Source organism: Nerophis lumbriciformis, linkage group LG26 (genome assembly GCF_033978685.3).
Source record: "Nerophis lumbriciformis linkage group LG26, RoL_Nlum_v2.1, whole genome shotgun sequence".
Taxonomy (NCBI): domain Eukaryota; kingdom Metazoa; phylum Chordata; class Actinopteri; order Syngnathiformes; family Syngnathidae; genus Nerophis; species Nerophis lumbriciformis.
Window position 1 is genome coordinate 14,421,430 of NC_084573.2, and position 26,002 is coordinate 14,447,431.

General features: G+C 40.7%; 1 protein-coding gene and 1 long non-coding RNA gene across 2 annotated transcripts; both read left to right on the forward strand.

Moving 5' to 3' along the window:
* The first annotated feature begins 988 nt into the window (after positions 1–988).
* On the forward strand, positions 989–17,184 carry mrpl19 (mitochondrial ribosomal protein L19). The gene is made up of 6 exons (XM_061987333.2): positions 989–1,124; positions 1,286–1,409; positions 4,955–5,073; positions 12,018–12,152; positions 12,234–12,415; positions 16,830–17,184. Exons 1-6 carry the CDS (start codon positions 1,058–1,060, stop codon positions 17,061–17,063), a joined length of 861 nt encoding a protein of 286 aa, XP_061843317.1. The 5' UTR covers positions 989–1,057; the 3' UTR covers positions 17,064–17,184.
* A 1,934-nt stretch (positions 17,185–19,118) lies between these two features.
* On the forward strand, positions 19,119–25,524 carry LOC133623569 (uncharacterized). The gene is made up of 3 exons (XR_009817905.2): positions 19,119–19,238; positions 19,621–19,875; positions 25,038–25,524. It is a non-coding gene; the product is annotated as an uncharacterized lncRNA (long non-coding RNA).
* Positions 25,525–26,002: the final 478 nt, after the last annotated feature.

The following is a 26,002-nucleotide window of genomic DNA, read 5'->3' on the forward strand; positions in this document are numbered from 1 at the left end:
CATTGCAACTACAATCTCATATAATACTGTCTAAGTTGCCAGACGTACAATAATTATCGTTTGTGCCATACTTTTACCCTTTGTTTGAGCAAAAACGCCAAAAATCTAATGATGTATGATAATTTCACCTCTTAAATACGACTTTTGGCACTTTTGCCGCTGGCAACCTTTTTTTCAACAGTGCTGTTAATTTATTAAATATAAACCTCTATTATAACCAGTCTGTGGTAATGTTTTGCTGGTATGTACGATAATTTCCCTCAAAATAAGATATTTTCAAGATTCTTGTACGATAACGTGTCATTTTCCATCGATAATTGTGTCTTTTCATCGAGATTGTTCGGAAAAGTACAGCTCTGACATGAACGTACATTAATATTTATAGTGAGGAATTGTATCTAAAAAGGTGGAGGTAAAAATCACAAAAAATAGCACAATCCACTCGAGCATGGCTTTCTTAATGTTTTAAATTTCTCTAATTACGAGTATTAATTTGCTTTTTTTATATATTTTTAACGGCCAGTCGTAAAATGTAATCCAAAAACAGGCACTTTTTAAAGAAATTATGTCGTCATCTTGTGGCCATTATGTCACATTGCAACTACAATCTCATATAATACTGTCTAAGTTGCCAGACGTAGAATAATTGTCGTGTGTGCCATACTTTTTTACCCTTTGTTTGAGCAATAACTAAAAAAATCTAATGATGTATGATAATGTGACCTCTTTAAATACTCCTTTTGGCACTGTTGCCACTGACAACCTTTCAACAGTTCTGCTAATGTATTAAATATAAACCTGTATTATAACCAATACTATACACAGTCTGTGGTAATGTTTTGCTGGTATGTACGATCATTTCCCCCAAAATAACACATTTTCATAATTGTCATTTTATGAACGTAAAACATTTTGTTTATTTTGTTGACCACTGTCCGAAGAAATAATAAACTAAACTAACTAAAGATTCTTGTACGATAACGTGTAATTCTTCATCTGGCAACGTCACGTTCCTCACAGGCTTCCTTACGCAGCATGCGACAACAGAAGGTCAAAGATGGCAGCCTGTACTAAATGTGTCTTTTCAGCGAGATTGTTCGGAAAAGTACAACTCCGACATGAACGTAAGTTAATATTTTTAGTGAGGAATTGTGTGTTAAAAGCAATGGCGATACAAATTGTACTTTGTGCCCCTGGCGAGATAACTGTGAGCTAATGTTGCTATCGCGGATAGCTATAGCTTCGACGTCATGAAGTTGTGATTCCCATTTACTTGTTTCTCCAGGCTTCTTGTCCACGTCTACGTGTTGTCTGGCCGACGGAGATGCCAGCAAGCAACCGCCGAAATTTACCCCTCCGCCGAAGCCTGTCATCATAGACAAAACACGGACAGAGGCTGCTTTGCGGAAGTATGCTAACACTATAAAACACATGCTAACACTGACAGACACATGCTAACGCTACTATCATATGCTAATGCTACAAACACATGCTAATGCTATAAAAACATGTTAAAGCTACAAACACATGCTAACACTGACAGACACATGCTAATGCTATAAAACACATGCTAACGCTAAAAAAATACATGCTAACGCTACAAACACATGCTAACGCTAAAAAAAATACATGCTAACGCTACTAACACATGCTAACGCTAAAGAATACATGCTAACGCTACAAACACATGCTAACGCTAAAAAATACATGCTAACGCTACAAACACATGTTAACACTACAAACACATGCTAATGCTACAAACTCATGCTAATGCTACAAACACATGCTAACACTATAAACACATGCTAACACTGACAGACACATGCTAACGCTAATAACACATGCTATCACTACAAACACATACTAATGCTACAAACACATGCTAACACTATAAACACATGCTAACATTACAAACACATGCAAACGCTAAAAACACATGCCAACACTAATAGACACATGCTAATGCTACAAGCACATGCTAACACTGACACATGTTAACGCTACTATCACATGCTAATGCTACAAACACATGCTAACGCTGTAAACACATGCTAACACTGACAGACACATGCCAATGCTACTAACACATGCTATCACTACAAACACATACTTACGTTAAAAACACATGCCAACACTAATAGACAAATGCTAACGCTACAAACACATGCTAATGCTACAAACACATGCTAATGCCACTAACACATGCTAATGCTACAAACACATACTAATGCTACAAATACATGCTAACACTACAGACACATGCTAGTGCTACAAACACATGCTAACACTATAAACACATGCTATTACTACTAACACATGCTAACATTACAAACACATGCTAACGCTAAAAACACATGCCAACACTAATAGACACATGCTAATGCTACAAGCACATGCTAATGCTACAAACACATGCTAATGCTACAAGCACATGCTAATGCTACAAACACATGCTAACACTAATAGACACATGCTAGCTAACACTGACACATGTTAACGCTACTATCACATGCTAATGTTACAAACACATGCTAACGCTATAAACACATGCTAACACTCACAGACACATGCTAGTGCTACTAACACATGCTATCACTACAAACACATACTTACGTTAAAAACACATGACAACACTAATAGACAAATGCTAACGCTACAAACACATGCTAATGCTACAAACACATGCTAATGCCACTAACACATGCTAATGCTACAAACACATACTAATGCTACAAACACATACTAATGCTACAAATACATGCTAACACTACAGACACATGCTAGTGCTACAAACACATGCTAACACTATAAACACATGCTATTACTACTAACACATGCTAACATTACAAACACATGCTAACGCTAAAAACACATGCTAACACTAATAGACACATGCTAACGCTACAAATACATGCTAGCACTACAAACACATGCTAATATTACAAACACATGCTAACAGTAATAGACACATGCTAATGCTACAAGCATATGCTAACGCTACAAACACATGCCAATACTAATAGACACATGCTAGCGTTACAAACACTGTTGACACTAATAGACACATGCTAACGCTACAAACACATGCTAACACTAATAGACACATGCTAGCGCTACAAACATGCTCACGCTAAAAACACATGCTAACGCTACAAATACATGCTACCGCTACAAACGCATGCTAATGCTACAAACACATGCTAACACTCACAGACACATGCTAGTGCTACTAACACATGCTATCACTACAAACACATACTTACGTTAAAAACACATGACAACACTAATAGACAAATGCTAACGCTACAAACACATGCTAATGCTACAAACACATGCTAATGCCACTAACACATGCTAATGCTACAAACACATGCTAATGCTACAAATACATGCTAACACTCCAGACACATGCTAGTGCTACAAACACATGCTAACACTATAAACACATGCTATTACTACTAACACATGCTAACATTACAAACACATGCTAACACTAATAGACACATGCTAACGCTACAAATACATGCTAACACTACAAACACATGCTAACATTACAAACACATGCTAACGCTAAAAACATATGCTAACAGTAATAGACACATGCTAATGCTACAAGCATATGCTAACGCTACAAACACATGCCAATACTAATAGACACATGCTAGCGTTACAAACACTGTTAACACTAATAGACACATGCTAACGCTACAAACACATGCTAACACTAATAGACACATTCTAGCGCTACAAACATGCTCACGCTAAAAACGCATGCTAACGCTACAAATACATGCTAACGCTACAAACGCATGCTAATGCTACAAACACATGCTAACACTAATAGACACATGCTCACGCTAAAAACACATGCTAACGCTACAAACGCATGCTAACGCTACACACACATGCTAACACTACAAATACATACTAATGCTAAAAACACATGCTAACGCTACAAACACATGCTAACACTACAAACACATGCTAACACTACTATCATATGCTAACACTACTGACACATGCTAATGCTATAAACACATGCTAATGCAATAAACACATGCTAATGCTACAAACACATGCTAACGCCACTAACACATGCTAATGCCACTAACACATGCTAATGCTACAATCACATGCTAACATTACAAACACATGCTAACATTACAAACACATGCTAATGCTAAAAACACATGCTAACGCTAAAAACCCATGCTAACACTAATAGACACATGCTAATGCTACAAGCACATGCTAACGCTACAAACACATGCTAACACTAATAGACACATGCTAGCGCTACAAACACATGCTAACACTAATAGACACATGCTAACGCTACAAACACATGCTAACACTAATAGACACATGCTAGCGCTACAAACATGCTCAAGCTAAAAACACACGCTAACGTTACAAACGCAGGCTAACTCTACAAACACATGCTACCACTACAAATACATACTAATGCTAAAAACACATGCTAACATTAATAGATACATGCTAACGCTACAAACACATGCTAACGCTGCTATCATATGCTAACACTACTAACACATGCTAATGCTATAAACACATGCTAATGCTACTTACACATGCTAACGCTACAAACACATGCTAATGCCACTAACACATGCTAATGCTACAATCACATGCTAACATTACAAACACATGCTAACACTACAAACACATGCTAACACTATAGACGCATGCTAACGCTACAAACACTTGCTAACGCTACTATCATATGCTAACACTACTATCATATGCTAACACTACTAACACATGCTAATGCTAAAAACACATGCGAACACTATAAACACATGCTAACGCTACAAACACATGCTAACACTACAAACACATGCTAATTCTACGAACACATGATAACTCTATGAACACATGCTAACACTAACAGACTCCAACTTGAAATGTGTGTCTGTTTTGTCATAAATGTTAGGTTCCTGAGCCCGGAGTTTATCCCGCCTCGCCAAAGGACAGACCGGCTAAAGTTTTACATGGAGAGGAAAGACATGGTCCGCAGGAGGAGCGTGATTGACCTTCCGGAATTCTACGTGGGTAAGTCACTCAGACCAGCAGGATGTCTGTACTCAGTGATGGGCAAACTACTTGGACAATGTAGTAAGCTAAGCTCCTTTTTACACTGTGTTAAAGGGGAACTGCAGGCCTTGAATTTTAACTTTTTAAGGTCAAGTTAGGTGTTGCCTTAAAGGAGGGCTCATATTTTAGGGCACCAAGGCAAACATTATTTTCTTTCGAGGCAGGGGCTCCAAACCATGCATGCATACATTATATATTTTTGTCATTTTTATGATGCCTTTATCTGTATTGTTACATTTTGATGGAGGAAGGTTTTTGATTTATTTTATTATTATTATTATTTAAGTTATGTACATGTAGATGCTGTATCGGGACATATCCATTAAGAGTTTGCGCACAAATATGTCATATAGGAATTAACTATACACAATAACACATTAACAAAATGCTGTGTCACATGAATGTTTTTGGAAGTAATACCTTTGTGACGTGAAAAAAACCTTGTTTACTTTTTGATATTAAAATAAAACAAAGCAGTTTGACTTATGAAGATGAAGTCTAATAAACAAGCTTTGTTCTTCTCTTGGTTCAGTACAACAGTTTGGCCAACAAAAATAAAGAGTGATACCTCTCACATCGAATACACAATCTTCACAGCCTGCGTTCAATTCGATGAGATGACAAAACATTTTAGCTAGTATTGATGTTATTTGAATACTGATACAGTTTGCTGTTAAATAAAGGACAAGTGAACATCACAGTAAACAAACTAAACACTTTATAAACAAGTTGTGACAATGTTTTACCATGAATTGATTAACGTGGACCCTAACTTAAACAAGTTGAAAAACTTATTCGGGTGTTACCATTTAGTGGTCAATTGTACGGAATATGTACTGTACTGTGCAATCTACTAATAAAAGTCTCAATCAATCAATCAATCAATCGTACACGACACATCGCCTGCTGCATGTTTCCTCACCTCGTTAACTCTCAGTCACAGCAGCTGATGGACGCTGTATTGACAAAAAAAAAGTAACATCAAATAGTTTTATCCTTGCTGTATACTTTTAGTGTGGGGATAAGTGCGTCTGTCTCCGATATTGTCCACACCTGTCTCCATCTAAACACAGCAGTGCGCTCTTAAACACACAAGGGTAAAATGACGTTAAACCAAGAGCTTGGCTCCATTTACTCCGAGGGGAAATCACCCGAGCAAAGTCCGTGTCGTTGGTCCGCCATAATTATCAAGTCAAAACTATGCTAGTGCGCATGCGCCTGACTTTGTGTTGCCTAAAAATGCATTAATAAATGGCGGGGTTTCTGTAATTAAAAAATTAGACGTATTACTAACCGTCGGGAATTTTATCGCAAATTATCATTATACCGTTTACTGTTACATCCCTCGTCCATTAACAAGTAAAAAGTCAAAGGCGGTCACGGCATGTTCTTGCCGCCAATGTTGGTCAATTTTTTAGGGCATTACGACAAATGACAGGGCGGTCGCGGCTTTTGCCGCAGTTGCCGTGGTTAAATTCGAGCCCTGGAACTGCAATTTGGGGGGAATTTTGCCTATCATTCACAATCATTATGAGCGACAAGAACCAACGTCTTTGAAGGCTTGAAAGATGCAACTAATGGAGTCACTTTTGTAGCCTTCAAAGCCCTCAAAAAAAATTTCAAACTCTCCCATCAACATTTTTTGTACACTCTGCAAGTCTATATAAAATGTAGAACAGACACATTCATAACAATACATTCATAATAGAGATGTCCGATAATGGCTTTTTTGCCGATATCCGATATCTCGATATTGTCCAACTCTTAATTACCGATTCCGATATCAACCGATACCGATATATACAGTCGTGGAATTAACACATTATTATGCCTAATTTTGTTTTGATGCCCTGCTGGATGCATTTAACAATGTAACAAGGTTTTTCACAATAAATCAACGTTATGGAAAAAAATGCCAACATGGCACTGCCATATTTATTATTGAAGTCACAAAGTGCATTATTTTTTTTAACATGCCTCAAAACAGCAGCTTGGAATTTGGGACATGCTCTCCCTGAGAGAGCATGAGGAAGTTGGCGGGGTTGTAGCAGGGGGTGTATATTGTAGCGTCCCGGAAGAGTTAGTGCTGCAAGGGGTTCTGGGTATTTGTTCTGTTGTGTTTATGTTGTGTTACGGTGCGGCTGTTCTCCCGAAATGTGTTTGTCATTCTTGTTTGGTGTGGGTTCACAGTGTGGCGCATATTTGTAACAGTGTTAAAGTTGTTTATACGGCCACCCTCAGTGTGACCTGTATGGCTGTTGACCAAGTATGCATGCATTCACTAGTGTGTGAAAAGCTGTAGATATTGTGTGACTGGGCCGGCACGCAAAGGAAGTGCCTTTAAGGTTTATTGGCGTTTTAATAAGTCATATATTTTACTTTTTGTAACCGATAACGAGAATTTTGAAACAGATACCGATAATTTCCGATATTACATTTTAAAGCATTTATCAGCCGATAATATCGGCAGTCCGATATTATCGAACATCCCTAATTCATAACAAAACTAGTTTTACATTTACAATATTTAACATATTTTGGTCATTTTAAGCATTGCCGGGATATTTTTCCTCAGGGCATTTGTTTCCATAGTAACACACTGCCCTAAACTTTGCTGTGTCTTTTTGTTGCACAGAAAAAATGTAGGAGCAGTGTGAAATGTCTTAAATATCAACATTTCATCATTAACACTCAAGTACACATGTGAACTCACATATATAACCACAATACCACCATAAGGCCTACCGTAACGCTCAATTAAACACAGAGAACTTCCCTAAACTGTGCTCGCACTGTCGCTAAGACGAGTGTAGGGCTGGGCGACATGGACCAAAACTCACATCCCGATATAGTTTGGCCCATAAACTAACCCATAAATCAAAATGTCCATTGACATAACTAAATATTTCCACCATTATCTATGCTCAATTCTTCAGCTAACAAAAACACAAAAGAACAAAATGTGAAATAAAGTGCCCTGGTTTATAAGGACATGTTTAAACGTCTGCCAGTATGGCTGTATTGTCTCAAATATACAAACCCCGTTTCCATATGAGTTGGGAAATTGTGTTAGATGTAAATATAAACGGAATACAATGATTTGCAAATCATTTTCAACCCATATTCAGTTGAATATGCTACAAAGACAACATATTTGATGTTCAAACTGATAAACATTTTGTTTTTGCAAATAATCATTAACTTTAGAATTTGGTGCCAGCAACACGTGACAAAGAAGTTGGGAAAGGTGGCAATAAATACTGATAAAGTTGAGGAATGCTCATCAAACACTTATTTGGAATAACCCACAGGTGTGCAGGCTAATTGGGAACAGGTGGGTGCCATGATTGGGTATAAAAACAGCTTCCCAAAAATTTCTCAGTCTTTCACAAGAAAGGATGGGGCGAGGTACACCCCTTTGTCCACAACTGCGCGAGCAAATAGTCAAACAGTTCAAGAACAACGTTTCTCAAAGTGCAATTGCAAAAAATTGAGGGATTTCAACATCTACGGTCCATAATATCATCAAAAGGTTCAGAGAATCTGGAGAAATCACTCCACGTAAGCGGCATGGCCGGAAACCAACATTGAATGACCGTGACCTTCGATCCCTCAGACGGCACTGTATCAAAAACCGACATCAATCCCTAAAGGATATTACCACCTGGGCTCAGGAACACTTCAGAAAACCACTGTCACTAAATACAGTTTGTCGCTACATCTGTAAGTGCAAGTTAAAGCTCTACTATGCAAAGCGAAAGCCATTCATCAACAACATCCAGAAACGCCGCCGGCTTCTCTGGTCCCGAGATCATCTAAGATGGACTCATGCAAAGTGGAAAAGTGTTCTGTGGTCTGACGAGTCCACATTTCAAATTGTTTTTGGAAATATTTGACATCCGGACCAAAGGGGAAGCGAACCATCCAGACTGTTATCGACGCAAAGTTCAAAAGCCAGCATCTGTGATGGTATGGGGGTGCATTAGTGCCCAAGGCATGGGTAACTTACACATCTGTGAAGGCACCATTAATGCTGAAAGGTACCGTATTTTCCGCACTATAAGGCGCACCGGATTATTAGCCGCACCTTCAATGAATGGCATATTTCATAACTTTGTCCACCAATAAGCCGCCCCGGACTATAAGCCGCGCCTACGCTGCGCTAAAGGGAATGTCAAAAAAACAGTCAGATAGGTCAGTCAAACTTTAATAATATATTAAAAACCAGCGTTCTAACAACTCTGTTCACTCCCAAAATGTACGCAAATGTGCAATCACAAACATAGTAAAATTCAAAATAGTGCAGAGCAATAGCAACATAATGTTGCTCGAACGTTAATGTCACAACACACAAAATAAACATAGCGCTCACTTTCTGAAGTTATTCTTCATTCGTAAATCCTTCGTCTTCGGTGTCCGAAGTGAAAAGTTGGGCAAATTTACGATCCACTGGCAGATGTTGGCGTCGTCTGGCGCTGCCTCCTCGTCTTAGTGAAGGTGTGTTCGCCTTCTGTCCTCCATTGTTCCCACGCAGTTAGCAGTCTAGCTTCGAATGCCCTGTTGACACCAATATCTAGCGGCTGGAGGTCTTTTGTCAATCCACCCGGAATGACGGCGAGTATTGAATTAAGCGCGTAAGCGTGTCTCTCAATGTGCTGTTATGAGCTAGCAAATATAACAACTACACTACCCAGCATGCAACGATAGTTACGAGCATGCGCGGTAGCCCTGAGAAGCGTTGTATGCTGGGAGTTCGAATGTGGTTATGAGCACGCTGTAAGTAAACGTTGAGAACTCAGTTAACACGCCTCGTCTGCATTATTTATAATTAGACAGACAACACACTTAATAGGAGCCATTTTGGGGTCTTTACATAAACACACAAATGGAAATGAAACGTCACATATCCCAGCATGCACCGCGCGCTTCTTCGTCCTCCACTGTTCCCACGCAGTTAGCAGTCTAGCTTCGAATGCCCTGTTGACACCAATATCTAGCGGCTGGAGGTCTTTTGTCAATCCACCCGGAATGACGGCGAGTATTGAATTAAGCGCGTAAGCGTGTCTCTCAATGTGCTGTTATGAGCTAGCAAATATAACAACTACACTACCCAGCATGCAACGATAGTTACGAGCATGCGCGGTAGCCCTGAGAAGCGTTGTTGTATGCTGGGAGTTAGAATGTGGTTATGAGCACGCTGTAAGTAAACGTTGAGAACTCAGTTAACACGCCTCGTCTGCATTATTTATAATTAGACAGACAACACACTTAATAGGAGCCATTTTGGGGTCTTTACATAAACACACAAATGGAAATGAAACGTCACATATCCCAGCATGCACCGCGCGCTTCTTCTACGGGGAAAAAAGATGGCGGCTGTTTACCGTAGTTGCGAGACCTAAACTTTATGAAAATGAATCTTAATATTTATCCATATATAAAGCGCACCGGGTTATAAGGCGCACTGTCAGCTTTTGAGAAAATTTGTGGTTTTTAGGTGCGCCTTATAGTGCGGAAAATACGGTATATACAGGTTTTGGAACAACATATGCTGCCATCTAAGCGCCGTCTTTTTCATGGACGCCCCTGCTTATTTCAGCAAGACAATGCCAAGCCACATTCAGCACGTGTTACAACAGCGTGACTTCGTAAAAAAAGAGTGCGGGTACTTTCCTGGACCACCTGCAGTCCAGACCTGTCTCCCATCGAAAATGTGTGGCGCATTATGAAGCGTAAAATACGACAGCGGAGACCCCGGACTGTTGAACGACTGAAGCTCTACATAAAACAAGAATGGGAAAGAATTCCACTTTCAAAGCTTCAACAATTAGTTTCCTCAGTTCCCAATCGTTTATTGAGTGTTGTTAAAAGAAAAGGTGATGTAACACAGTGGTGAACATGCCCTTTCCCAACTACTTTGGCACGTGTTGCAGCCATGAAATTCTAAGTTAATTATTATTTGCAAAAAAATAAAAGTTTTTGAGTTTGAACATCAAATATCTTGTCTTTGTAGTGCATTCAATTGAATGTGTGTTGAAAAGGATCTGCAAATCATTGTATTCCGTTTATATTTACATCTAACACAATTTCCCAACTCATATGGAAACGGGGTTTGTATACCGCTTTCTAAAATATACCAGTATTAACTATAGCACTGGTATATCGCCCAGCCCGACTTCCACTACATGCCGGCTACAGACGAACTGAGCAGATTTCTTTTTGTCCAGTCTTACTATAATAAATCTTTCACGACATAGCATCTCGGAATTGTGTGTGCTTACTGGGGATACAGACAAGTACTAAACTCAGCTTTTTACTTTCAAACGACAGGCCGATATCGGAGTCGCTACCGTTTTGATATCAATTCCCTTGACCCAACCACACACAAAGAAGTTGTAGGCCTCCATGTTTTTCAGAGTTTTCATCTGGTTTGCCGTCTAGAATGACATCTGTATCCAGGGGCGCCGCTAGGGATTTTGGGCCCCATGAAAAGAATCTTTACAGGGCCCCCAACACAGTGTCATTATTTTTTCTGTATTATAATTTCATCATCATTAGGGGCCTCTCTGGGCCCCCCTCCATCATGGGCCCCTAGAATCCGTCTCCTTTACCCCCCCTTTTCGGCGCCCCTGTCTGTATCACAAGATAGTTTGACATGTCTGGGAACGTGACCGACGGATAATCCTAAAGATCACTCGACAAATCTTTCTTTTTTTTTTGATAACGTATGGGGATCAATTCTATTCCAAAATTAGATTTTTTTGGCTCGTATCTAGACCTGGGCCAATCATTTTTTGCTTGATGATATATTGGCCTACAAATTATTGCAGATAGTCGCTACTTGTAGCATGTTATTGCCTATCACTATCGGTACTGTATTGTTTTCTAATTATTTTTTTCAGGCAGCATTCTTGCCGTGACCATGTCTGACCCCAATGCCAGTGGTAAAACAAACCGCTTTGTTGGCCTATGCATCCAAAGAGGGGGAAAAGGTCTTGGAGGTACATTTGTCCTGAGGAACATCATCAATAATCAAGGTGTCTTCATTTCTCTACTTTCTCATTTTTTCCCCTCAAAATACAAAGTGTGAATACTAATGGCCTGCTTGCACGGTGTAGGTGTGGAGATCTGCTATGAGCTGTACAACCCACGCATTCAGGAGATCCAGGTGTTGAAGCTGGAAAAGCGGCTGGATGACAACCTGATGTACCTGAGGGACGCCCTTCCGATTTACAGCACCGTGGATCCGGACATGAAGCCGATTTCCTTCTCGCCGGCTGGAGAAGTACCGGTTTACGCGGTGAGACAGCAAACTAAAGTACATATTAGATTAGCCTGGATTTAGACTCCATTTTTCCCCATAGTAAATAATGGAAAATAGAAATGATCTGTTCCACAGTCAAACTGTCACAATATCAAAACATTGATTACTGTGCAGTAGGGATGAGCAATATATATTTCAGCCTCTTGCAATAACAATATACACTATATCACAATATGTTATTTGGTATGTAAATGATAGTACAACTATTTAATAATGGCTTACAAAGGCTCCTAATTTGGCTGCTGACGTATGCGGTAACATTACGCCTCAAAATGATTATTAATTTACTTGCTAATTTACTGTTAATAGCTGGTTACTCTCCGTTCTAAAATGTTTCCAGTAGAGATGTCCGATAATATCGGACTGCCGATATTATCGGCCGATAAATGCCTTAAAATGTAATATCGGAAATTATTGGTATCGGTTTCAAAAAGTAGAATTTATGACTTTTTAAAACGCCGCTGTGTACACGGACGTAGGGAGAAGTACAGAGTGCCAATAAACCTTAAAGGCACTGCCTTTGCGTGCCGGCCCAGTCACATAATATCTACGGCTTTTCACACACACAAGTGAATGCAAGCCATACTTGGTCAACAGCCATACAGGTCACACAGAGGGTGGCCGTATAAACAACTTTAACACTGTTACAAATATGCGTCACACTGTGAACCCACACCAAACAAGAATGACAAACACATTTCGGGAGAACATCCGCACCGTAACACAACAGAACAAATACCCAGAATCCCTTACAGCACTAACTCTTCCGGGACGCTACAATTACAAGTGTTGTAAATTAGCTTTGGCTACAAACACTATGATGCATACATTGGATAACTGTCTCAGATGTCTATGTTTTTATATCTGTCCACCTCACCTCAACCCAGCCCCCACCCACCTCAACCTCCTCATGCTCTCGGGGAGAGCATTTCCCAAATTCCAAGCTGCTGTTTTGAGGCATGTTAAAAAAAATAATGCACTTTGTGACTTCAATAATGAATATGGCAGTGCCATGTTGGCATTTTTTTCCATAACTTGAGTTGATTTATTTTGGAAAACCTTGTTACATTGTTTAATGCATGCAGCGGGGCATCACAACAAAATTAGGCATAATAATGTGTTAATTCCACGACTGTATATATCGATATCGGTTGATATCGGAATCGGTAATTAAGAGTTGGACAATATCGGATATCGGCAAAAAAGACATTATCGGACATCTCTAGTTTCCAGCTACACCGGTCGATGCCCAAAGTCTGGCCTGCGGGCCAAATTTGGGCCGCCAAAGGGTAGCTACCAAATGTAATACATATTCATACTGACCGCTTTTAAGATGCACAATTATTGATGGCATGTCTGCAAGGCTACACTATAAAAAATAAGTCTGTAGCTATTACTGTAAAAACCTGGCAGCTCAGTCTGAAATTTCCCGTAAAATCATCAGTGGTACAATTTTTCCATTTACAGTAATGCACTGTAAAAACAGGAAACACATTTTGCGGTAAAAAAGTAGAAGCTCAGCAGCCAAAAGGTTGCGGTAAAACTCACAGTGGTACTGTTTTTCAATATGAGAATGCACTGCAAAATATGGCCATAGATTTTACTGTATAAAACCTGGCAGTTCTGTCACCAGAATTTTAACGTAAGAACAACAGTGGTACAGTTTTTTTAAATTGCAGTAATTTGGTGTAAAAAAACACCTTACATTTTATGTTAAATTCTGGGGACTGAGCTGCCAGTTTTTTTTATTGTAAAATCTTTAGATTGGTTTATTTATTTTCTCAGGCTAAATAGTTGTTTAAATTTAACAACACCTGCTCTACGATAAAGTTGTGACTTTTGGATAATCTTAGTCACGATCCTTCACCCACGTCCTATAATTAAAACCGGAACAACTGTCTGGGTAAAGTTTAAAAGCAATCAGATAAAATATCTTGGAGGAATTTGTTACATAACAACATCTGGAAATTGTGAAAATCTGCAGAAAATGACCTTTTTGATTGTTTTGAGGTTAGAAATAAATGATAAATGGGTTATACTTGTTATAGTGCTTTTCTACCTTCAAGGTACTCAAAGCGCTTTGACAGTATTTCCACATTCACCCATTCACACACACATTCACACACTGATGGCGGGAGCTGCCATGCAAGGCGCTAACCAGCAGCCATCAGGAGCAAGGGGTGAAGTGTCTTGCCCAAGGACACAACAGACGTGACTAGGATGGTAGAAGGTGGGGATTGAACCCCAGTAACCAGCAACCCTCCGATTGCTGGCACGGCCACTCTACCAACTTCGCCACGCTGCCCCCAAATGTACATTAAAAAAAAGATAACGGCACATTAAAGACGTGTTTGTTCGCTTGTCCCTGCAAAAGTTGCGGTACACCGCCAGAATGTGTCCTCAACATGCTTTATCGCGATGTGACTAGTATTTAAAACTCCATTGTCGGCCAAATCTATAACATATTATGAAGGCAATGTTTTAAATCAATTTTAACGTTCCTAGCTGCCAAATCACGTTTTTCTTTACCTATAAAAGTGAACCACTGTACTGCGGAAACTTAAAAAATAGTGTAATCATTTGCCTTCCCGCCCTAGTGCGATAGGCTCCAGCACGTCCCGCGACCCCGAAAGGGACAAGCGGTAGAAAATGGATGAATGGATGGCATTGTTCAAGAAGGCATTTGTGACTTGTGCTTGGGAGGTTAGCCTCTTCACCAAAAAAACTAAACTTTGCTCTGGCAGCCAGGACAGGAATACACCTATGTTTGTAATGACACAGTAAGGGCCAGTTCCTCTTCTATGGGTGTTGTCATACCTCTTCTCTGTCGTGTTCGAAAAACACACTTGTAAAAACAAAGGTGTAGAAATAATGTCTGTTGTGTAAAATGGTTTTCCCAAACACATTTGTCAAATTAAAGTGGAACTGCACCATTTTTGGAATTTTGCCTATAGTTCACAATCATTATGAGATACATGATGTCGGATGTATATATTTTTTTGCATTCTAACTCGTAAAAAAAAAAAAAATGCCGCCTACATCGGAGCCAATTGTAGCTCCTGTATTTTGCCCATAAAATACCAATCCAAAAACTGCCAACAATACTCCATCTACATTTCGTCACTTCAACATTATCCAAGTATGATTGATATTGTTATTAAAAGTGCTAATGCAGAAAAACTATTTTCGCGGTGCCGTGATCCAAGCTTGTGTGTCTATATTTACATCGGGTGGTAATGCTGCTTCCTTGCTTGTGGAAGTTAATTGTTGATCATAAAGCATGCCTCTCACTTGGATAGTAGAAAGACAAGGATGTATTCAGACAAGTTTGCACACTTTGACAGCCAATTTAGACCTGGAAATGGCGAGAACAGCAAGAAAAGACGCTTGGTTGCACCCTTTTTTCTTCGCAAGGATTAAGAGTCATTCTACATCTAAAACAGGAATATAACAAGGTTCTATCAATCCACATTCTAATGACAGCAGACATTGTACAGTAGGGGATGTTTTATGTCCGTTGGCTCTCATGAAATCTGCACTGTGTAATAATCAGTGATGTTAGAAAAAAGTCAATGTGTTTTTTAAATTAATGTGCCGTGTATGATCAAAATACATCATCCATCCATTTTCTACCGCTTGTCAATATATATGTTACATGTGTGCCTTTTACTACATTAAGGGGCAAAAAGCCGCTGCCTGACCAGGGCTCAGAAAATCTGCAGAAACTCCTCTCACCCCCACCAAGGACTGTTTTCACTGCTGGACTCTAGAAAGAGGTTCCGCAGCCTCCGAAGCAGAACCTCCAGGTTCTGTAACAGCTTCTTCCCTCAGGCCGTAAGACTCTTGAACGCATCATAATAATCCCCTCAATTCCCCTCAAAAATGGATTAACTCGCTGGAATATAAAGACAATATAACATACATCCATAAACGTGTATGCATATGCAAAAGTGCAATATATTTATTTATATCTGCACCTTATTGCTTTTTTATCCTGCACTACCATGAGCTAATGCAACAAAGTTGCGTTCTTATCTGTACTGTGAAGTTCACATTTGAATGAGAATAAAAAGGAAGTCTAAGTCTAGTCTAAGTCTAAGTCTAAATGATTGGCAAATTTCCCCCAAAAATTGCAGTTCCCCTTTAAGTGCCTAAAAGTAAAAAAAAAAAAACAGATTAAACATTGGTTAAATCATGCCCTATTCAAAGAGCTTCAACACATTTGAACATTTGCTGCGACTTGCAAATTCAGGGCGCATTAATCACAAAATAAAAGCCTGCAGAGCCCTGGAGGGACTGACTTTTTAGTGGCTACTCTCTTATAGTCACTGTCATGTCTAGAAAATCCATCATATGATATCTTACACATCTTCATTCTTCCCCCACCCAGCATAAAGTTAAAATGCGACCAAGACCATGGTCCAAACACTGGGAGCACCCCAAGTACAAAGTCCAGGGTATAGCCTTCGACCAGTGCATCTCCCCAGCGAAAATGGAGGAAGCTCAGAAGTGGGCGAGGCCTTGGCAGGAGTACGACATGTTGAAGGAGTACGACACGTCCAAGCTGGAGAAGGATATTTACAGTGAGATCCAGGAGGAGATGACTAAGTTGAAAGCAGCCTAAGATGCCAACATCCGTCTCCTGGAGATACATGACTTCATGGACATGGCCGGACTATGGTCAGTTTTTCAATTTTCAATGCAGAACTCGCTGTTGAGACCAATAAATGCCACTTCACAGTCTACCAATACTTGCATTCGTTTGTTTGCACACATGTAGCATACCTGCCAACTACTCCGGTTTTCCCGTAATTAGTACGGTTTTCATCAACCTATTCCGGGTTACGGTTGCAGTGATAAAAAATACGGTTTTTCATTAATTAAAAAAATTTTTTTTTTTTAAGTTTTATTCACGAAATCGCGTAACAACAATGACAATCGACACTGCTTCCCGTAACTTCCTATCGAGCCATTCCGAATGCCATGCGTGAGGCTATTTATAGCACCGCTGCCAAGCACGAGGCCATTGTTTCCAAACGAGCGAACGATCATGGAATCAGCCGGAGAAAAATCGCATACGAGTCTTAAACCGAAAAGAAAACTGCAGTCATTCCGTGAAGAATATTCAAAAGCCTATCCGGGAATAATGATCCGTTCCAAAAAGGGTGAAAACTACGCGAATTGCACCTTGTGCAGACAAGATTTTTCGATCGGACACGGAGGAATTAGCGATGTAAAAGACCACGTTGGGACAAAAAAACACAAGTCTAATGCCGTTGCTAGCGATACAAGTGGAAAACTTTCAACGTTTTTCGTCGCCCAAACAGATTCTTTGGATGTGACAATTGCCGAAGTTTTATTTACGGAGGCAATAATTGAGCAAACAAAAAGGTAATGACACCAATGTTATCTATTGGAATTGTTTAGTACAGTTATACTGTTAAAAGTGTTTATACTATTTATGCTTTCAAGTCCAAGTTGAAGAAATCTTGTTAAATGTTGACAGCATAACTACCAAAATACAGAAGTATGTCCTTAATATTTTTGCAGTGCTATTTCTGTTGAAAAGTTAAAATGATTACATTAGAGATGTGATGTGCCACTTTTCAAGTGTCTGATGGCTTAAATTAATTTTCATTAATTTTTCATATTTTGAATTCTTTTGAAAGGCTTACAAAAAAACTACATTTGAATTTTAATTCCATGCTATTGACAGGACTATTAATTTTAATGAAGTTAGCTTACCATGTTTACAGTATGATAATTGTGATAGAAATGTGAATTTTAGGCACAGAATATTTTTTACAATTGAACAAGGCAGTAGATTATACAAGCTTGGACAGAAAGTTAATAATGACACCAATTTTTTTTTTTTATGGAATTGTTTAGTACTGTTTTACCATTTGTTTACTGTAAAAAGTGTTTATACTTTCAATTAACAAATTGAAGTCTTGTGAAAGGTTGACAGGATAACTGGCATTAACTGTCAAAATAATTTCAAACTATTGAAGTTAGCTTACAGAATAAACATGTCAATCAACCCATATGATTTTTGCTGTAATATTTTTGTTTTGAAAAGTCACTGTGACTGATAGAAAAGTGATGGTTTTAGCAACATTTTAACCTGTCTGAATGCTAATAATCATTTTGCGTCGGGGGGCGAAGCCTGAACCCCCCACCAGGACTTTGTCCTGGACCTACCGGGGCCTGCGGCCACTGGACCCTAGCTACTAGATTTTTTTTATTTCAAAAGTTGGCAGGTATGATGTAGTAATGTAACCCAGACACTAGATGGTATTGTTTCCCTTCGTATGATGGATTCATCAAGCAGTTGTATAACCAAGCCTCTGTATTTGCAGGGAAACTCTTGCCACATTTTTTGCAGTTGAATAAACAAAGTAAGCTTAGTGCTCTCCATAGGCACTAAACCATAAAAGGAACCTTTCAGCATAAGATGCAGATTTGACTACATATAAGCATGGTATTCAGAGAAAACGCACCAAGGACACCCAGTAGGGTTTTACTGTTGTGGATGGAAAATTGTGGTGTTGAGAAGGTATGTTAGCGCGTCGCTCGGCTGGTATAAAAACACTTTCCCTCCTTATGTTATGTCTGCCCTGAGCTAATGTGTGTATAAACACACTGAACGAGTCCCTGCACTCGAATGTCTCTATCTAACAGGATGATACGAAGACAAAATGGCCTTTAATACTGGAGGAGCAGATGTTGACCACCTCATTATGGACCACACAGATGGAGAGATCCATGTGGAGTCGTGATCAAGTGTTCTGAGTGACAGGTAACGTCTTCAAACCACTTTTAGCATCAATGTACACAACATCTCTTTTTCAGCCCGTCGAGGAATGTTTTCCCCCTAAATATCCACCTGTCGAACTGCCTAGAAATGAACTCTTTGGAGCTGCAGCTGCTTTTGTGTACAGTAAATCACCCAGCAGTCACTCCACCACCATCTCGCTTTATCCACCCCCGCCCCCATGTTCACGTGCAGGGGCAGGAACGGGGATGTTTATCCTGCAACATGCCGAGTTTCTCTATAACCATACCGCAACCGGCAAACCAGTTTAAAGCACACAGTTAGTGCTTTAAGGACAGTTCCTGTGTGTGCATGTGTGTGGGGAGGAGAGCTGGATCTCAACTGTATGTTCCTCTCCTGCCCTCAGGTTGACTTCTGTGCACCTGGAGTGAAGTTAAAGCCCCTGGCTGGGAAAGTAGATCAAACACACACACAACTACAGCTGAGAGACAGGCTATCATATCAGCATTCACAGACTGACACCTCCCAACAACGGCAACTGCAAACGTCTGGATTGGCCTGTCTTGTCAGGAAACCAGATACGCTCCATTCATGCTCGCCCGTGGGACCGGTGGGCGGAGCATGTAGGTCTGTTTGACACAAACAAACCTACATCACTCTGGTATGTAAAACTGCTACTTTTTGGACCTTTAAAGCCACTCGTACTTCTTCCAACATGATCACTTTACTGTTCATTCACTTTTACACAGAATAACAAGACTCCATTCATTTACCATTTGCACTGTCTGGACACTTGTATGTACAGTTTGTACACAATGTAAATGTTTATTGACATAAACATTTGGGTGTCCACTTGCATACTAAAACAGTGTAAGCATAGGTCTGTCCATTCACATATATACATAGTCTGTACAAAAACATCTGTCACAGCATTTAAACGCAGAATTAACCATCTATGCACACAAACCCAATATGTCTGATCATTTGCATACACACTATGCACAAATATGATTGGCCATTAACAAGCCACATATTGCAAATGCCAGTCTGGACGTCCACACCGACCATCCATTCGCATACACACAATGTACAACATCTACCCTTTGCATTCACACTTACATGTACAAACCCCGTTTCCATATGAGTTGGGAAATTGTGTTAGATGTAAATATAAACGGAATACAATGATTTGCAAATCATTTTCAACCCATATTCAGTTGAATATGCTACAAAGACAACATATTTTGATGTTCAAACTGATAAACTTTTTTTTTTTTTGCAAATAATCATTAGCTTTAGAATTTGATGCCAGCAACACGTGACAAAGAAGTTGGGAAAGGTGGCAATAAATACTGATAAAGTTGAGGAATGCTCATCAAACACTTATTTGGAACATCCCACAGGTGAGCAGGCAAATTGGGAACAGGTGGGTGCCATGATTGGGTATAAAAGTAGATTCCATGAAATGCTCAGTCATTCACAAACAAGGATGGGGCGAGGGTCACCACTTTGTCAACAAATGCGGTAGCAAATTGTTGAACAGTTTAAGAAAAACTTTTCTCAACCAGCTATTGCAAGGAATTTAGGGATTTCACCATCTACGCTCCGTAATATCATCAAAGGGTTCAGAGAATCTGGAGAAATCACTGCACGTAAGCAGCTAAGCCTGTGACCTTCGATCCCTCAAGCTGTACTGCATCAACAAGCGACATCACTGTGTAAAGGATATCACCACATGGGCTCAGGAACACTTCAGAAACCCACTGTCAGTAACTACAGTTGGTCGCTACATCTGTAAGTGCAAGTTAAAATTCCCCTATGCAAGACGAAAACCGTTTATCAACAATACCCAGAAACGCCGTAGGCTTCGCTGGGCCTGAGCTCATCTAAGATGGACTGATACAAAGTGGAAAAGTGTTCTGTGGTCTGACAAGTCCACATTTCAAATTGTTTTTGGAAACTGTGGACGTCGTGTCCTCCGGACCAAAAAGGAAAAGAACCATCCGGATTGTTACAGGCGCAAAGTTGAAAAGCCAGCATCTGTGATGGTATGGGGGTGTATTAGTGCCCAAGACATGGGTAACTTACCGTATTTTCCGCACTATAAGGCGCACCTAAAAACCACACATTTTCTCAAAAGCTGACAGTGCGCCTTATAACCCGGTGCGCTTTATTACGATTCATTTTCATAAAGTTTCGATCTCGCAACTTCGGTAAACAGCCGCCATCTTTTTTCCCGGTAGAACAGGAAGCGCTTCTTCTTCTACGCAAGCAACCGCCAAGGAAAGCACCCGCCCCCATAGAACAGGAAGCGCTTCTTCTTCTACTGTAAGCAACCACCCGCCCCCGGAAGAAGAAGAAAAAACGCGCGGATATCACCGTACGTTTCATTTCCTGTTTACATCTGTAAAGACCACAAAATGGCTCCTACTAAGCGATCCGGTTCATAAAAAGACGCAATCTCTCCATCCGCACACGGATTACTACCGTATTTCACAGCAACTGATATTCCTGTGAACCGCACTGTGGAACGGGAGCACGTACGGTGAATATTCGCACCACAGGGAATGAGAAGTCATCCTTCACTGTGGTTCTAGCTTGCCATGCTAACTTCCACCCATGGTGATATTCAAAAGGAAGACCTTGCCAAAAGAGACCTTTCCAGCCGGCGTCATCATAAAAGCTAACTCGAAGGGATGGATGGATGAAGAAAAGATGAGCGAGTGGTTAAGGGAAGTTTACGCGAAGAGGCCGGGTGGCTTTTTTCACACAGCTCCGAAGGCGAACACACCTTCACTAAGACGGGCAGACAGCGCCGGACGACATACGCCAACATTTGCCAGTGGATCGTAAATGCCTGGGCAGATATTTCGGTCACAACTGTGGTCCGAGCTTTCCGGAAGGCAGGATTCACAGAACAACAGCGACACTGACTCCGATGACTTCGACGAGACGGAACCGGCCATTTTGGATACCACGCTTGCGCAACTTTTCAATTCGGACACCGAAGACGAAGAATTCGAAGGATTTACGAATGAAGAATAACTTCAGAAGGTGAGCGCTATGTTTATTTTGTGTGTTGTGACATTAACGTTCGAGCAACATTATGTTGCTATTGCTCTACACCATTTTGAATTTTACTATGTTTGTGATTGCACATTTGCGTACATTTTGGGACAGAGTTGTTAGAACGCTGGTTTTCAATATATTATTAAAGTTTGACTGAACTATCTGACTGTTTTTTTGACATTCCCTTTAGCGCAGCGTAGGCGCGGCTTATAATCCGGGGCGGCTTATTGGTGGACAAAGTTATGAAATATGTAATTCATTGAAGGTGCGGCTAATAATCCGGTGCGCCTTATAGTGCGGAAAATACGGTACACATCTGTGAAGGCGCCATTAATGCTGAAAGGTACATACAGGTTTTGGAGCAACATATGCTGCCATCTAAGCGCCGTCTTTTTCATGGACGCCCCTGCTTATTTCAGCAAGACAATGCCAAGCCACATTCAGCACGTGTTACAACAGCGTGGCTTCGTAAAAAAAGATGGCAGGTTCTTTCCTGACCCGCCTGCAGTCCAGACCTGTCTCCCATCGAAAATGTGTGGCGCATTATGAAGCATCAAATACGACAGCGGAGACCTCGGACTGTTGAACGACTGAAGCTCTACATAAAACAAGAATGTGAAAGAATTCCACTTTCAAAGCTTCAACAATTAGTTTCCTCAGTTGCCAATCGTTTGAGTGTTGTTAAAAGAAAAGGTGATGTAACACAGTGGTGAACATGCCCTTTCCCAACTACTTTGGCACGTGTTGCAGCCATAAAAATTCTAAGTTAATTACTCTGCAACATCGCGTGGACATCGGGGGCGGTACCTCTGGATTGGCAGACCGGGGTGGTGGTTCCTCTCTTTAAGAAGGGGAACCGGAGGGTGTGTTCCAACTATCGTGGGATCACACTCCTCAGCCTAAGTAAGGTCTATTCAGGTGTACTGGAGAGGAGGCTACGCCGGATAGTCGAACCTCGGATTCAGGAGGAACAGTGTGGTTTTCGTCCTGGTCGTGGAACTGTGGACCAGCTCTATACTCTCGGCAGGGTCCTTGAGGGTGCATGGGAGTTTGCCCAACCAGTCTACATGTGCTTTGTGGACTTGGAGAAGGCATTCGACCGTGTACCCCGGGAAGTCCTGTGGGGAGTGCTCAGAGAGTATGGGGTAACGGACTGTCTTATTGTGGCAGTTCGCTCCCTGTATAATCAGTGTCAGAGCTTGGTCCGCATTGCCGGCAGTAAGTCGGACACGTTTCCAGTGAGGGTTGGACTCCGCCAAGGCTGCCCTTTGTCACCAATTCTGTTCATAACCTTTATGGACAGAATTTCTAGGCGCAGTCAGGGCGTTGAGGGGATCTGGTTTGGTGGCTGCAGGATTAGGTCACTGCTATTTGCAGATGATGTGGTCCTGATGGCTTCCTCCGGCCAAGATCTTCAGCTCTCACTGGATCGGTTCGCAGCCGAGTGTGAAGCGACTGGGATGGGGATCAGAACCTCCAAGTCCAAGTCCATGGTTCTCTCCCGGAAAAGGGTGGAGTGCCATCTCCGGGTTGGGGAGGAGATCTTGCCCCAAGTGGAGGAGTTCAAGTACCTCGGAGTCTTGTTCACGAGTGGGGGAAGAGTGGATCGTGAGATCGACAGGCGGATCGGTGCGGCGTCTTCAGTAATGCGGACGCTGTATCGATCCGTTGTGGTGAAGAAGGAGCTGAGCCGGAAGGCAAAGCTCTCGATTTACCGGTCGATCTACGTTCCCATCCTCACCTATGGTCATGAGCTTTGGGTCATGACCGAAAGGACAAGATCACGGGTACAAGCGGCCGAAATGAGTTTCCTCCGCCGAGTGGCGGGGCTCTCCCTTAGAGATAGGGTGAGAAGCTCTGTCATTCGGGGGGAGCTCAAAGTAAAGCCGCTGCTCCTCCACATCGAGAGGAGCCAGATGAGGTGGTTTGGGCATCTGGTCAGGATGCCACCCGAACGCCTCCCTAGGAAGGTGTTTCGGGAACGTCCGACCGGTAGGAGGCCACGGGGAAGACCCAGGACACGCTGGGAAGACTATCTCTCCCGGCTGGCCTGGGAACGCCTCGGGATCCCCCGGGAGGAGCTGGACGAAGTGGCTGGGGAGAGGGAAGTCTGGGCTTCCCTGCTTAAGCTGCTGCCCCCGCGACCCGACCTCGGATAAGCGGAAGAAGATGGATGGATGGATGGATTATTATTTGCAAAAAAAAAAAAAAAAGTTTATGAGTTTGAACATCAAATATCTTGTCTTTGTAGTACATTCAATTGAATATGGGTTGAAAAGGATTTGCAAATATTTGTATTCCGTTTATATTTACATCTAACACGATTTCCCAACTTATATGGAAACGGGGTTTGTATTTCAAGCATCTGTCTGTCCATTCAGTTCACAGTTACAGTCTTGTAAACATGTATTTCTGTGCATTTGCAAACACATAATATAAACATCTTTCTGACCTTCCATTCTGTCTATTCGCATACACATGATAGAGAACATCCGACTGTCCATTCGCATACACACAATGTAACGTTTTTGTTTTTTTCATTCGCATAGGTAAAAAACGTCAAACAACTTTGTTTATCCATGTACATTTGTCAAAGCCATTCGTATACACACATAATAATGTAAAGTTTGGTTTGTCCGTTCACTTACACGCAAGTAAAATAAGTAAAACAACTCTCTCTGTCCGTGTACAACCTCTGGTAAAAAAAAAAAAATGAAATGGAATGCACCTCCTTCAGATTTAATCTGTATGCAGTTAAAAAGGATTGTTCCCGCCTTGGAGAGCTGTTGCACCAGGTGGACTGACATGAATCATGGCTCCAACACGATGCCAATTGAAACAAAGAAGAGGATTATCAAACTTCAAGAAAGTAAATCCTCACGCAATGTTGCGAAAGACCAAGTACAAACAACACGAGAAGGTTGTAAAAGGCAAGCATACTGGTAGACCAAGGAAAACATCAAAGCATCAGGATGAATATAACTTAAAGCTATATATCTTGGAAATATATAGCAAAACAAACGAAGAACAAATGGGTGCAAACTGGAGCTACCGTCTGTGATCAAACTATAAGAAACCAGGATTTAGGAAACCAGTTAATAGGATTTAAATAGAAAAAAGCTATACGAAAACACATAAATCCAAAAAAAACAAGGTTCCAATAGGCTAAGAAAAAGCAATCATTGACTATGGATGACTTGATGAAAGTCATATTCAGTGATGAATCATGAATGTGCATTTGGCAAGGTGATGTTCGCTGCCCTTCCAATTAGATTCATGAAGACAACTGCCTGAAGAAAACATATATATACAAAGTATTTTTCGGAGTATAAGTCGCACCGGCCGAAAATGCATAATAAAGAAGGAAAAAAACATAAGTTGCATTTTTTGAAACCCAAGACCAAGAATAGACATTTGAAAGGCAATTTAAAATAAATAAAGAATAGTGAACAACAGGCTGAATAAGTGTACGTTATATGAGGCATAAATAACCAACTGAGAACGTGCCTGGTATGTTAACGTAACATATTATGGTAAGAGTCATTCAAATAACTATAACATATAGAACATGCTATACGTTTACCAAACAATCTGTCACTCCTAATCGCTAAATCCCATGAAATCTTATACGTCTAGTCTCTTACGTGAATGAGCTAAATAATATTATTTGATATTTTACGGTAATGTGTTAATAATTTCACACATAAGTCGCTCCTGAG

Bases quoted from the DNA above. Each gene is read 5' to 3' on its own strand.
- mrpl19 (XM_061987333.2), top strand. From the start codon at position 1,058: ATGGCAGCCTGTACTAAATGTGTCTTTTCAGCGAGATTGTTCGGAAAA. The intron at 1,125-1,285 runs GTAAGTTAATAT...TTGTTTCTCCAG, and splicing joins AGTACAACTCCGACATGAAC to GCTTCTTGTCCACGTCTACG. The intron at 1,410-4,954 runs GTATGCTAACAC...CATAAATGTTAG, and splicing joins ACAGAGGCTGCTTTGCGGAA to GTTCCTGAGCCCGGAGTTTA.